Below are 14710 nucleotides of genomic sequence, written 5' to 3'. Positions count from 1 at the left end.
TATTTTATTAAGATTGCTAATATTAAATAATATACTTTGTGTGTCAACCGGAGGCTCGGCTGCGGCCACCTGGGCTTCGAGTAGGAGGTACTACTGGGGTTCTACAACTTTGGAGGTCCTACCGAGATCCTGAAGAAGCAGACAGGAACGTGAAGGAGCTATGGACGCCTGCGTATCCTGTAAGAGAGAGGTTACGGAGGAAGAGAAGGCCATGGCGTGTGACCTTTGCGACAAGTGGGAACATGTAGGTTGTTTAAAACGTAGTGATAAGCTGACCGATGAATTGTATGATGCATTGGTTGGGTGTCGGTCTAAATCAGTGTTGTATGTTTGCATCCCTTGTCGAGCAAAGGGCACGATTACAAATCGTTTGCATATGTCAGAGTTTGAGCTTGCACGTACGCAAGATGCTAGACACGAAGAGCGGCTGGCCAGCGCGCAACGTGTCGACGAACTTAATGCTCTAGTTATGGAGCTACGTGATGAGAAGAAAGATCTCATTACCAGACAGACAAGTCTGGAAGGCGAGATACAGGTCCTCACTAAACAAATGGTGTCATTTCGGGGAAAGGGCAAATCGTCTGCTGAAATTGCAGGTGCAGAATTACAACCAGTTGTGGACAAGGTCGTAAGGTCAGAAAAACCCACTGAAGATACAAGTTTACCAGTGACCCAGACAGAAGGTAGCCACGACAGTGATGGCAGTGATTCTAGCAGTGATGCCTCCTATGCTAGTGGTAGCAATCAGAGAGGTCATCTGCCGAATAGACAGAACAGAAAGTGTGACCCTCATCCACCGGGATTTCGTTCTCTTACTAGCAGAATAGACAAGTTTAGTGGCAAACGGGGTGACGATGATTTTGAGATATGGCTGTTAGACTTTACTGAAGCAACCAACGACTGTGGGTGGAGTAACCAGCAACGTGCCCGTTGGTTCTCATGGTTTTTGACTGGTCCTGCGAAGGCGACATGGCAACATACTGTGAAGGAACGCGACAAGGCTTCATGGTCAAAGATAGTGGAGATCTATCGTGGACAGTATGGTGTTCACCTCGACCCACGCACGGCCTATCAGAGATGCCAGGATCTACAGTACAGTCAGTTTGGGTCAGCTCAAGGTCTGCTGGACGCAATGCGTGATTACCAGCGCATGGCACCTCGTAAGTTAAATGATGAAACCCTGGAATCTATTTTGTGGAATAAGGTTCCACTAGAGCTCCAAAAAGAGTTGGGAGAGATTCCTGCTGGTTCTGTACAAGAACTTCTACAGAGACTGCTGCGTGCCGAGATAGTTATTCAAGAGAGAGCTAGACGGGGTGGTTCAGGTGAGAGAATTCCAAAGAAGGAAAGGCAGAGTGAAACTGTCTACAACAAGTTTGGCAAGGTCCCTCAAGACAAGAATAGTAGCAATAGTACTCCAACAAAGCCTAAGAACCAAGTAGAGATGTTCATGAAGGGTGTCAAGTGCTTTAAGTGTCAGAAAACAGGGCACATAGCCAGGAACTGTACAGAGTCTAAAACCAAATCATCCTTAAGGGTTGACGTTGATAGTCCGGAGACTGAGGAAGAATCTGAGTCCAGAGTAGATCAGGATGATGAAATGTGGATGCGTACAATATTATCTGAATCTGATACTCAAGCAGTAGCATTACAAGTGGCACTGAAAGGCCCAACTTATAAGGTAGACATTGTGGTTGACGGAATTAAGACAAGAGCTCTTTTAGACAGTGGTGCACAAGTTTCTTTGGCTCGACAGCAGTTACTACCTCACATTAAGCAGAAGAGTAACTGGTCCATAGAACAGTGTAGAGAAAGAAATTTCAAACTAGATGGACAACCTTTGGGTGCTGGTGGTGAATCACTGGGTGCTAAGGGTATTGTGGCCTTACAGGTCACAATTGAAGGTACTAATGTTTCTAAATGTGTACCCTGCTATATTCTAGACTCTTCAAAGCCTATTTGGAGGGGCGAACTGCAGAACTGTTGTTTGATCCTTGGTACTAATGCCATGGAGGATTTGGGCTACAAGATAATTGACAGCGTCGGACAGCCAGTGATGTCAAGCAGTCACGCAGAGTCAGCAGTGGTAAGACAAGTTGTTTTATCTCAAACCCTGAGATTAGGACCACAACAGACTAGAGTAGCTCGTGTAGAGCTGAGTGCCAATGATGATGAAGATGTAAGCAGCCAAGTAGGAGTAGTGACTCCTGATGAGTCTGTATTGGCCAGTGATTGCTGTGACTTTATGGAAGGATACTGGACTGGAGAGTGTGATTTTAACATTCCAGTAACTAATTGGGGTGTGGAGCCAGTTGTACTCACCAAAGGTACTGTCATTGGAGTTATTGATACTGTTTCTGTAGTTGAGATGGATGACAATGTTTGGAAAGATGAATCCTTTGGAACTGTTGCCGTAGTGAACATGGGCAATGGTGACCGTGAGAATCTCCTTAAGACACAATTAACTGTTGGCAGAAACTGTACACCTGACCAGAGAGTAGCCATTATTAATTTGATGAAGAAGAAGCTTGATGTGTTCGCTTTAACAGACAAGGAACTTGGAGAAACTGATTTGGTAGAGCACTCCATAGACATGAGCGACACTACACCAGTTAAGTCTCCACCAAGAAGACTGCCATATGCTCTACGCAATGAACTTGAGAGTGAGTTACAACATTTACTAGATACAGGTTGTATTGAATCCTCAGGAAGCTCTTTTGCTTCAGGATTGGTTTTAGTCAGGAAAAAGGATGGTTCCCTAAGAGTTTGTGTTGATTATCGTGGAATTAACAAGAAGACAATACCTGATCAATATCCGATCCCTAGAATTGACGACCTAATTGATGCTGTTGGTAGATGTAAAGGAAAGATCTTTACCACACTAGATCTAATGAAGGGATATCACCAGATTAAGATGGCACCTGATTCTAGAGATAAGACTGCGTTTACTTGTCACTTGGGATTATTCCAATACAGAAGGATGCCATTTGGTTTGACTAATGCTCCAGCAACCTTTCAAAGGTTAATGAATAAGTTATTTAGTGGTCGTGACTGGAGTTTTGTTTTTGTATACCTTGATGACCTTCTAATAGTGTCCCAATCATTTGAGGAACATCTTGTTCATGTTGAGAAAGTGTTACATCGGTTACAGGAAGCAGGCTTACGACTGAAACCTCAGAAGTGTGCATTTGCACAATCAGAGATCAAATATCTGGGCCATACCCTATCACCACAAGGAGTAAGACCAAATGATAGTAAGGTGAGAGCTGTGAAAGAGTTTTCTACACCAACCTGTTGTAAAGAAGTGAAGAGCTTTCTTGGATTGGTGAACTTTTATCGACGCCATCTATCAAACCTTGCCGTGGTAGCTAGACCACTCACTGCATTGACAAGGAAAGATAAGGAGACAGGGTCAACAGTACCGTTTGTGTGGGATAGTCAGTGTGAGTCAGCTTTCCAAGAAGTCAAGAGGATGCTAGTTTCAGCACCCCTCTTACATCCACCTGACTTAGACAAACCTTTCTTTTTGTGGACTGATGCTTGCGGTAAAGGATTTGGAGCCTTATTAGAACAAGAAAGTGATGATGGTAGAAGATATCCAATTGCCTATGCTAGTAGACAAACTAACGTAGCTGAATCCAGTTATGCCCCTACTGAGCTAGAAGTGGCTGCACTTGTTTATGCAGTGGAGCATTTTGAGGTTTACCTGTTGGGTAACGACTTTACTGTGTATACTGACCACAAGTCACTGGTCAGTGCATTTCTTGCCCATTTGAAGAACCAGTCTAAAGGGTTACTCGCAAGATGGTACTTGAGAATATCTAGATTTTTGCCCAAGATGAAAATTGAATATAAACCAGGATCAGCAAATGTTGTGGCTGATTGTCTTTCCAGAGCTCCTCTACCAGCTACTGAGGTCGCAGTATTGCAGATTTCTGAGAGTGATGAGTCACTGTTACAACTTGTTCGTCAGGAACAGAGACAGGATCAGGAATTGGTACAGCTCATGAATTATTTAGAGGATAGGTCCTTACCAGATAATGTACAAGCTGCCAGACACGTAGTGGGTCAAGCTAAGAAGGGTTTTATTCTAGTTGATGGAATTCTTTACTATGAAGGAGGAGAATTTCCAGCCAAGCGTCGACTGGTAGTTCCAGCTCACTTACACCAGAAGATTGTGGATGAACATCACGATGGAAGCTTCGCAGGTCATTTCTCTGTGAAGAGAATGAGCAAGAGAATTGGACGCTACTTTTACTGGAGAGGTATGAATGCTGATGTGTTGAAAAAGTGTGAATCTTGTGTGAGTTGTGCTTCTGTACAGGGTTGCAGTTTTGTGGGTAAGCCACTCCTAGTTAGTGTTCCTGTGGGAGGCCCATTTGAATGCCTTGGTATGGATTTTGTTGAGCTTGATTTAAGCGAAAGTGGGAAGAGATATGCTTTAGTTTTTCAGGACTATTTAACTAAATGGCCTGAAGTGTACGCTGTGTCTGATCACAAAGCAGAGACTGTGGCTCAATGTTTAATAGATCTGATTTGGCGGCATGGAGTTCCCAACAGAATTATACATGACAGGGCACCAGAGTTTCTATCAGATGTGTTGCAGGAAACAGCTCACTTAATGGGAATTACTCAATTGCCTACTTCTGGTGGACACCCTCAAACAAACGGTCTTGTAGAACGTTTTAATAGAACTTTAAAACAAATGTTGGCTAAAGTAGTGACCAGAAGAGGCCGTAATTGGGATAAAGTGCTTGGAGCTGTCTTGTTTGCTTATAGGAGTACTCCACACCAATCAACTGGTGAAACACCATTCTACTTGGTGTATGGCAGAGAGCCTAATCTCCCAACAGCAATGAATTTTCATGTACCTGTGACTAAGTTCCCTGTGGTAGAAACAGATTACGGGGTTGCTTTGGAAAAAGAGCTTAAGTATGCCCGATCACTTGCTAAACAGAATCTGGAAACTTCTCAAAAGCAACAGAAGAAATACTATGATAAGAAGGCAAAGGGCAGTGATCTCAAGGTTGGAGATTTGGTAATGCTTAAGGTACAACCAAAGTTCAAACTTGACAAACAGTTTCAGGGACCTTTTGTAATTGTGTCACTGACTAATACGAATGCTGTCATACAGGTAAAGGGAGATGAAGATGGTGAGACGATGATTGTGTCTAGACAAAGGCTTTCTAAATGTAGTGTACAAATGGCTAAAGCAAGACCATGGTTAGGCCAATCTGGTAAACTCAGAAAAAGAAGAACTGTAAGAAAACCTAAACCTCGCCAATCTAAGTCTGCTCAAGATGCTCAAGTTGATGTGCAGGACAGTGCTATTGATTATAGAACAAGATCAGGACGGACAGTTAGAAGACCAGCAAGACTGATAGAAGATCGCCATGATGGGCAATCTTTTAAAGGAGGGGGAAGTTGTAAGAGGTCACGTGATGGACAGTCGATAGGCTCACGTGAGGTGTTTGGAAGAGTCAGTCGAGCAGAGGGCCAACAGGAGTTGTAGCTCGACTCTATTCAGTGACAGTTTGCTTTTTCTTAGGATCATAGATAATGAACTCAGTTATATTATTTTATTAAGATTGCTAATATTAAATAATATACTTTGTGTGTCAACCGGAGGCTCGGCTGCGGCCACCTGGGCTTCGAGTAGGAGGTACTACTGGGGTTCTACAAGTTATTAAACTAAATGTATTAAGTCCACTAAGGATTGACTTGCATTTTGTGCTGGTTAGTTCCATCTGCAGGTGATGGTGCCCACCCATCCCAGAAGGCCTGGTTATGCCACTGAATAATGCACACAATGCTTTTAATTGTTATAAAGCAAATTATTTATTTCTTGTTATGCAAATTGTTTAGATATAATTGAATGTATATATAACTCACAAACTATTATATAATTCAGTGTTATTGCATTGCTATGCACTTGTAAGGTAAGAAAGCATGCATGACTTAAACAAACCATACACATTACACACAGAAGTATCTTCTCAGTTGTTTTATAGTATTCCCTCATCATGATTTCTTTTGCAGATTCTCTAGACAAAGCCTCAAGGTTAAACTTTAATTTCATTGTATACAAAGGGGGACATGCCCATTTTCAACTTGAAAGTATGCTTGGTACAGTACCTTATATGTGACTGGATTTTGGAAAAAATGTTTCAAATCACGCATTAGAAGTTTAGAAATAAATGGTTTTAAAGAATTCAAGTTAGAATAACTTGCCAAGGATAGCAAGCACGCGTATGAAATTTACACAAAAGATGTACCAATCTATTACCTTCAGACCACCTGCAGTACTTGTAGCTGCTTGTAGAGTTCCCACAAAATAAGATAGACAATCTGGCTGTGCTGGTTCCTTAGCAGGTGATGTGTTACATGTGTAGCAAAATCAAAAGAATAAATGTCTGGCCAAGATTATCAGGCTGTCCACCAGTAAACCACTGATTCTTGCCAAGCCAGGTACAGAAAACGCCATTCAAGCTCTCCACACCATCCAGAACAGATGTCTGTTAAAACCAACCTTAAGTACATGTGGTACTGAGGGTCAAAACTACACTAGCTGTAGCAATCCACTGGTGGTGTCAGTTTATTTTTCCTGGTGTGTGATTTGGATTGGTTTTGTAAAATCTGGTCACATATATGATGTCTGCTACTTGCGTTAATTCCCTTTTTACAGGGCACAGGCAAGTTCAAATTAAGTGGTTTCAGTGATGGAACGACACACCTTTTCATAGTCTTAATTGAAGGTTTATTTACCATCACTTGAGGTCTGATTGTTCATATGGATGTGCAGACATATGTGTATACATGTATACACGCATTTTCTCCTATTTAATTGATGATAAATAAATTTAATACACGAATATAAATGAAAAAAATAACGCAAATTCTGTGCTACTACAAAAAGGGTGCAATTGTTTGGGAGTAAAAATTAGTATACAATATAATTGTTCTATAGCTACAAGGGAAAAAACCTCTAGTTCTGTAGATGGAAACAATTTACGATACAATATGTAGTAACTAAGACTAGAGGAAAAAAACCCATTACAAAGAAAACAATATATAAACATGTACTATACTTACATAACTGCATATATACATTGTATCACTCACAAAATTAATACCTACATATCTGCTAAAGTAAATAAATGATTACATGTATTCATGATGTGAAAAAAATGTTCTGGTTTTCTATGGCATGTGGTACCACCACTCAAGGTGCATCAGCAGTGCTAAAAAGTAATATATGTACACTGTAAAGTTGGTGTAGAAATCATTTGACAACACTACTTCATATAATGTTTACTGGTTAACTTAACCAATTCAAAGAGATTTATTCTCATCATTATTTGTGACTGGATTTTGGAAAAACGATCCAAATTGCACATTAGAAGTTTCGAGATAAATGGTTTTAAAGAATTCAAGCCAGTATAACTCTCCAAGGATAGCAAGCATGCGTATGAAATTTACACTCAAGATGCATCAATCTGTTACCTTTCAGACCACTTCCAGTACTTGTAGCTGCTTGTAGAATTTCCCGCCAAATAAGATAGAAAATCTGAGCTGTTGGATGAGCGAAGTAGTATCACGAGTGCTCACAAAGGGGTGGAGGGTGGGGGTGGCGGGGTGGGCAAGGGTTAGACCTCAAAATGGAGACAGACCATGATTGGAGCCCAGAGACGAGATTACAGGGCTGTGCTGGCTCCGTAGTGGTTGATATGTAGCAAAATCCACAGAAAAAACGTCTGGCCTACATTATCAGGCTGTCCACCAGTAAACCACTGATTCTTACCAAGCCAGGTCCTTCACAAGGCCTAAAACCGCCATTCGAGCTCTACACACCCCCCAGAAAAGACGCCTGTTGAAACCAGCCTCGAGTAGCTTGAGTGGTACTGAGTGTCAATACTACTAGTAGGATAGTGTAGCTATCCACTGGTGGTGTTGGTTTGATTTTGCCTGATGTGCGATTTGGATCGGTTTTGTAAAATCTGGTCACATTTTATTCTCAACATTGCAATCTAAATAACCTTGACAGTAATGCGAAGTAACATGCTTCCTATACTTCAAGTATATTAAGTTCACAGGTGGAATAAAGCAAGATTAAGACCGGTACATACAGTAGCAGCTACATGTAAAAAAACTAACTAATCAAAACAAAAGTGCTGTTAAGTACTTGATCAATTCAGTCAATATTGGCCATGCTTTTGTAATGTTCTACCCAGGGGTGGTGAAGTAGTCCAAATAGGACCAACGTTATTAGTGAAACTTTTCACAGTGAAGCTTGAAGCACACATATTATGTTCCCATCTCAAAAAAACTCACCTAGTTTGCACAAACATGCATTTTGAGAAAAACTAAATTTAAAAATGTGACTGGATCTGGGAACACCTGTCTTATTGCCCACGACAGAAGATTTGATTTATCACCCAGAACACAAAGCTACATGAATAAACTATTACATTTTGCAATCAAAATCAGTTAGACTTGCTTTTACTGGTTGTAAGCTAGGTGGTTTTTGCTGAGATGGTCACATTTATGGATGGTATAAATGAAGGTCTCGGATATTTTACAGCAACATTAGCCATTGTTTACAGTGAATAATTTATACATTTATTTATAGTTTAGTGATGTGCAATACGCTTGAAAGAGCATATCTGTATCTAACAGCTGTGTAGTCACCAATATAATATACAATTTAAAAATAATTATAAATAAGTACCAGCTTGCATTGTATTATAACAAGCTTAAATAGTCTAGGAAATTGATAAACAACCCCAGTTACTAAATTACATCAAACCAGACCTCAGGATTGTACAATCAAAAATCAATACGTGAGCATGATTTTCATATCACAATACAGGTAGAGATATATCAATATGTATCACACATCACAATTTATTAACTTATTTTGTGACTAAACTTCAAAAAATCACCCATATGGGTACATTAGATGGTTTACAGAAAAACATATGTTAAAGCATTGCACCTCACCAGCCCTGAAAGCAGAAGGGGTTGGTCATGCATCATAACCCTGTGATTTGTGATCATGCATCCAAGCAGGTATTCAAAATATTTTATGGGCATAAATCAGAACTATGTGGGTTATGAAGCTAAAAATCGTATGCGTGATAATCACCACAGGTACGTAGTACAACTCAACAAGTTTCAATAAAATCAGAGAGATGACCATAAATTCCCAGTTGGTGTTTGCTTACCCATGTTTATCTTAGGAAACTGTGAACTCATTTTTACCCATGTTTACCCCATGTGTACCCAATATAGTTACCTTATACACATTTGTGTAGGCTACTTGTTGTGTACACATGATTACCTTACGTTTACTTCATCTATTACCCAAGGTTTAGCTTGTTGATATTTATAACTCAATCATGTACCTAGCAGCATACAATGTATTTGTGACTGGGCCTGCGAAAATAGGGCATGTTGGCACATGATTTTTTGCCTACTTTTCAAACTTTCCTCACTCATACCTTTTTGTACCATTAGGCTATGGCAATGTAAGTTTTCACTCTTAGGAAGCACTGAATTGGCTTTATGATGTAAGTTACAGAATGAAAATATTCTTTTCCAACACTGAGATATGACCAGTAACGTGACGAGGTGTAGTTTGTGCCTACAAGTCCTGTTATTGCAGGACCAGTCACAGTTAATGCTAGGTTGGTTTACCTTGTTTACTGAGTTACAGAAAAATGTGACCAAATTTTGGAAAATCACCCATATGGGCGCATTTGACACCTTAAATATTTAATGATCAAATTATAAACAATATAGTGCAAATCTACTTGTTGATGGTTTTAAGCCATTCTCAATACCTTAAATTACATGAAAATTCTTGAAATATTTTTAAATTTGTTCCCTGCTCTTATTAGCAACACACTAAACATGAAAATTCTAATTATTTCACGTGCGCCCATATAGATGATTTTCCAAAATTCAGTCACAAATAGGTATTTTCGTTTACGGTAGTGGAGTGCTGTGGTTAGACTGTGACGATATAATTGGTCTATGACGTGGCTTCTGGAGTGCGATATTGCCTTCAATGACTAACACATTACCATTGATATTGGTAGTGGTTATGCCAGTGCAGTTGCCATATATATCGCTAACAATTTTGTATGAATAGCTAAACATTGGCGAGTGGTGGATTGTTACTTGCAGGCCTAACTCGTGAGTAATTAGTGAGATTATCAAGTTTAATCCGTGTCAGTTTGTTGCCATGTTCATAATTCTGTATCATTCACTAAAACAGCATGAAAGGAGAGCCCAATGATGTACCCTAGGTCAACAGTATGGCACCCACAAGCTATCCAAGAGCTATATATCATCAGATAAAGTCTCAGCAATGAATAAATTCCTAGCATCACTGCCAGCTATTTTTGCCTTCTTTAGTCTCTCTAATAATGCTGGTTACTCTATATAATAACAGTCTGGGAACAGTATTATACTGGTCAAACAGCACCTACATCATTTCTCTGGGTACATCATTCACTATAAGACTACTATTATTTTTCTGTTGTTGTCATCCTTTAAATGGCTGCTAGTGGTGAGAATGGTGGTGAACCATTGTTTAATTATCACCAGTGGCTTCATTAATACAGCACTAAACATGTGACTCAGCACATAAACAGCCATTTTTACAACTTCTGTAACTCGAACACAGGTTATTGAAACATAATAAGACAAAGCTTTCAGACCACACCTGATATCTAAAGAAACTTGGGATGCACATACGTACTCTGTACAGTAATATGAAAGTTTCAGCTTTTTAAAAACCCCTTTTTTCTACAGGAGTCAATGGGAACCATGAGTTGTGGATAGCAATATCACACTCCTGAAGGAAGTAATTAATTTCTAATGACATATTTTGGTTAAATGAAAATGCCTATTGTCTTAAATTCATGTACTACTAGCAGTGTTGGGAGTAATGCGTTACTTATGTACCGTGTTATTACTTTGTGGTAACTAAGTAATATAACGAAATACGCTATAAAAACAGGTAATATAACTCAAGTTACTTTACTTACAAATGTAACGCGTTACCTAAGTAATATAGTTACTGTAACAAATTTAATATTACATAATATTATTACTACAAGTAACGAAGTTGCTAAGCTCGTTAGTAATCTACTGGCCACAACGAAGTAATGAAGCCTACTGAATGAAGCTTATTCACCAGCTTCTTACTTATAACCAAGATTTGCACATTGTCCAACAACACAATTATGTCACGTGATAATGTGGTAGTTTCACACGTGACAGCTTAAGGTTGTGGACACAAAGTAATATAATATGTAATATTATTATAGTTACTTTATTTTATGGGTAATATGTAACTGTAACTAAATAGTTCAGTTGCAAGTAATATTAAATATGTAACTAGTTACTTTTTACAAGCAACTTTCCCAACACTGACTACTAGTATATATACGTATAGTTCTTGACTTATGAGGGACTTTGTCAAATTATTAGTGTTGCACTGATACCACTTTTTGACTACCGATCCAATACCGATACATTTGAGGCCAGAAATGGTCGATATCGATCCAATACCGATATTTTGTTCCTCACAAGAACCAGCTAGTGATTTAGCTTACTAAACCAATTTACTAATCTCATCAACTGCAGTTTGCTGGTTTTGTGGCTATCAATTAAGTGAAGATAATAGTTTATGGCTTCAATGAATCTTATTTCGTGGCTTACTTCAGTTTCCACTGTATTAACAACGCTAGTGGTTGGCTTCTTTTAAGGAATTCATGGCTTATATCAGCTTTTGCTCAACTCTGTTCGATGCACTATGTACGCCGCCATCTTGATAAGTAATTAAATGATTGCATTTAAAGTATTGGTTGGTATTGGGCATTTATAGCTTTACCAATACAAGTCCGATACTGCCAAAATAGGGCCAATAGCAATACTAGTATCAGTATTGGTGCATCACTACAAATTATGTACTAAAGCCTTTAAAAGTGCACCAAGCATTTGAAATAGTACTCAGGGCGGGTACTGAATAAGCCTATACAATTACTTGTAAGTAATCATTTCATTATGGAGCTACAGAAATAGACAGGCTATTTAAGCCAGGTAAATGCTAATCAATAAAATAATGCAATGCCAATGAGTACACAAAACGTAGCCACAAGAGCAGCAACGCTAGCCCATTGTAGACCTCTAGAAACTGAACCAGACTTGTTTACCACAATTTTCTGTCAGCGACACAATCTTACAACTGTTACCGGAATTTTCCATTTCATTGTCCTATGTGTTTTGGCACATGCATTTTGCAATGTGGAGGAAATGGCAGAGATTCTAGTAGCTGCGTGTGCTTTATTATGACGGATAATTGTGAATGTGGTAAAAGTATTACTCACTGTGTTGTTGTAACTCCTTTACCACCAGTAAATGGCCCTTCAGATACTAGGTTTTTGGCAACTATAATAGGACAATGGACTAGAAAATCTTGGTACTAGTTTGTACCAGCTGGCTAAAGTAGCTGTTTGCAATTCACACTGTGTGTAGCAACCCCTTTCACCATGTGAAATGCACGGAAGACAGCTTATGAGCAAACCAGTACAAATTGATATTATTATCATTACTTTAAAACAATAGGTCACTAGAAATTTGTCATGTGCAATCATACATTTTTGTCATGAACACCGCACATTATATCAGATATAAAATTGTATGGCTTGGTCTGTTTAAATATGTTCAAATATGTTCAAATATGTTCATAAGCATGAATGCACATGATTTGCAAGGATATTGTAATAGTTAGAAACAACCATACCTATTATCAGAACAATCACTGCTCCAATCACTATCCAGTCCATATGTTTTATTAACCACCATTTTTCTGAGGAAAAAAGTAACAAGTAGTTATTTCAGTAATGTGAGTAATGGTGAATACGAAGATGAGTTTTGTAAGGTACAGGTACGTATATTAGAAATATCCAATGACAATCTGTACATACAGGAATGGGTATATTATTTATTTTAGAGTACACTATTCCCAGAAAACATTGCATCAGCAAAAAGTATAGATTAGTTGAGTATACATAAGAGAAATGTAGCATCATGTCACCATTGTACAATTAAAAAAAACAACAACAAAAAAAAACTTGAGTTGGTTGTGGTGTTATTCCTAAAATACATAGAACTTATGATTATGAGTTAATAAGTATTATTTAACTTGAGCCATAGATAATAGACACCCCATACTGGATTGGAAACTTCTAAGCGCCACCTAATCTATCTACGCTTCGCACCCCTTATACTGTACACAGTACCCAGAGTGGATTTTATAAACATATAGTATGTTTTCCTTACTGGTGAGTAGTAGGTGCACCACTATGGAATATATAAGGTTTGGCCTATTCATAGTGGGTGTACTGATGTGTATTAGCTAGAAGTTTAATGAGTGCGAAAGGTTGATACGAGAGGCGGGATTTGTGAACTTGGCTAAACTGGAGCGAATATACCATGAAATCCATACCAGTACACGTAGCACTAGTAACTGATAAGCATCAGCCTTAAGGGGGCAAGCAACTATGTCCTATGGCTTCCGTGAATAAAATTATGTGTTTATGTGAAGCTGTAAAACCAACACAGATACTGTTCTCCACCAGACTAATAACACATGTTGTAGTTAAGACATTGAACTTCTGTTTAGTGCAAATCTGAGTGAAATCCTCTGAAGTATGTACAAATTATGGCGTGGTTACAAAACACTGTAATTTTAACACTAAAATCGATTCTCCTCCTACAGCTAATTGTGAAACTCCCCAAAAATTCTTGCAGTGGCTTGTAATAACGTTATCTTTAAAAGTATGGAAACAGATTTTTAGGAATAATTACTATGGCTTCAAAAGAGGAGATAACTGTTTTTCATAGAAAATTTAAAGAGTTCGATAGCTCAATTGATAAAATACTTAAAAAAATTCCTTCCATACTTTTGTTACAAACATACTTAGGTAGCAGATGACAAAGTTTAAGAAGTGTAGAATTAAAACTGTGAGACTAGATCCAAAATTTGTAGAATTATCATTCTTTCGGTCTAAAATACTAAACTAAGTCATAAAGTCAGTACTTCTAACTGGAGATGGTGATTTTTAATTACCACAAACACATCTGATGCAAAAGAGGATAGAAAGCAAGCACAGATCAATGAAAACCAAGATTTTGCATGTGAAGCCATAGGAATTAGTAGCGTGCCCCTTAAACTAGACTTGTTCAACCCGCCATTTTCACAAACATGTGCAAATACTTTTTTATACGGAAAGCGCCTATACCAGTAGTAGGCTAATCGCCACCCAAGAAACAATCTACTAAACTTACTAGTTAAACAACTGAGCTGTATCCAGACAGTAAAACAGAATCTTTGAGTGAGAAAGAGTGTTTCAAAACTTCAGGCGTGAAATGTGGGTAGTCATGTACTTTTGTATGGACACTATACGTGTGCTTCCAATCCAGGTAGGGATGTCTATTATCTATGCTTGAACCATCCATTGATACACAGCACAGCAATACAGTACAATATACATAATATTATATATGCACCCAGTTATGTATGCATATACATACTTTACAATACAATTAAAAGTAGTCTTTTGACATGCGACATTAGATTTAAATAAGTGTTCTAGAAGACCTGCTGAACAAAGCGCCATCTTGGACATTGGAAAAA

At 38.6% G+C, this 14710-nt stretch overlaps 2 protein-coding genes across 5 annotated transcripts in view; one reads left to right on the top strand and one right to left on the bottom strand.

Moving 5' to 3' along the window:
- The window catches only part of LOC136247105 (NACHT, LRR and PYD domains-containing protein 14-like), a 207570-nt gene that overhangs the window by 48768 nt on the left and 144092 nt on the right, over positions 1-14710 (top strand). The window lies entirely within an intron of this gene.
- Positions 6840-14710, bottom strand: part of LOC136247106 (uncharacterized) — a 144696-nt gene continuing 136825 nt past the window's right edge. For both annotated transcript variants that reach the window (XM_066038730.1, XM_066038731.1), the window contains 2 exons: positions 12815-12880; positions 6840-7241 (listed from right to left, as the gene is read on the bottom strand). In XM_066038730.1, the coding sequence (XP_065894802.1) occupies positions 7201-7241; positions 12815-12880 (107 nt within the window). In that variant the 3' untranslated portion in view covers positions 6840-7200. The remainder of the gene's footprint in view (positions 7242-12814; positions 12881-14710) is intronic.

The sequence above is a fragment of the Dysidea avara genome, chromosome 2 (assembly GCF_963678975.1).
Source record: "Dysidea avara chromosome 2, odDysAvar1.4, whole genome shotgun sequence".
Lineage (NCBI taxonomy): Eukaryota > Metazoa > Porifera > Demospongiae > Dictyoceratida > Dysideidae > Dysidea > Dysidea avara.
This window is presented reverse-complemented; position numbering and strand designations above follow the sequence as displayed.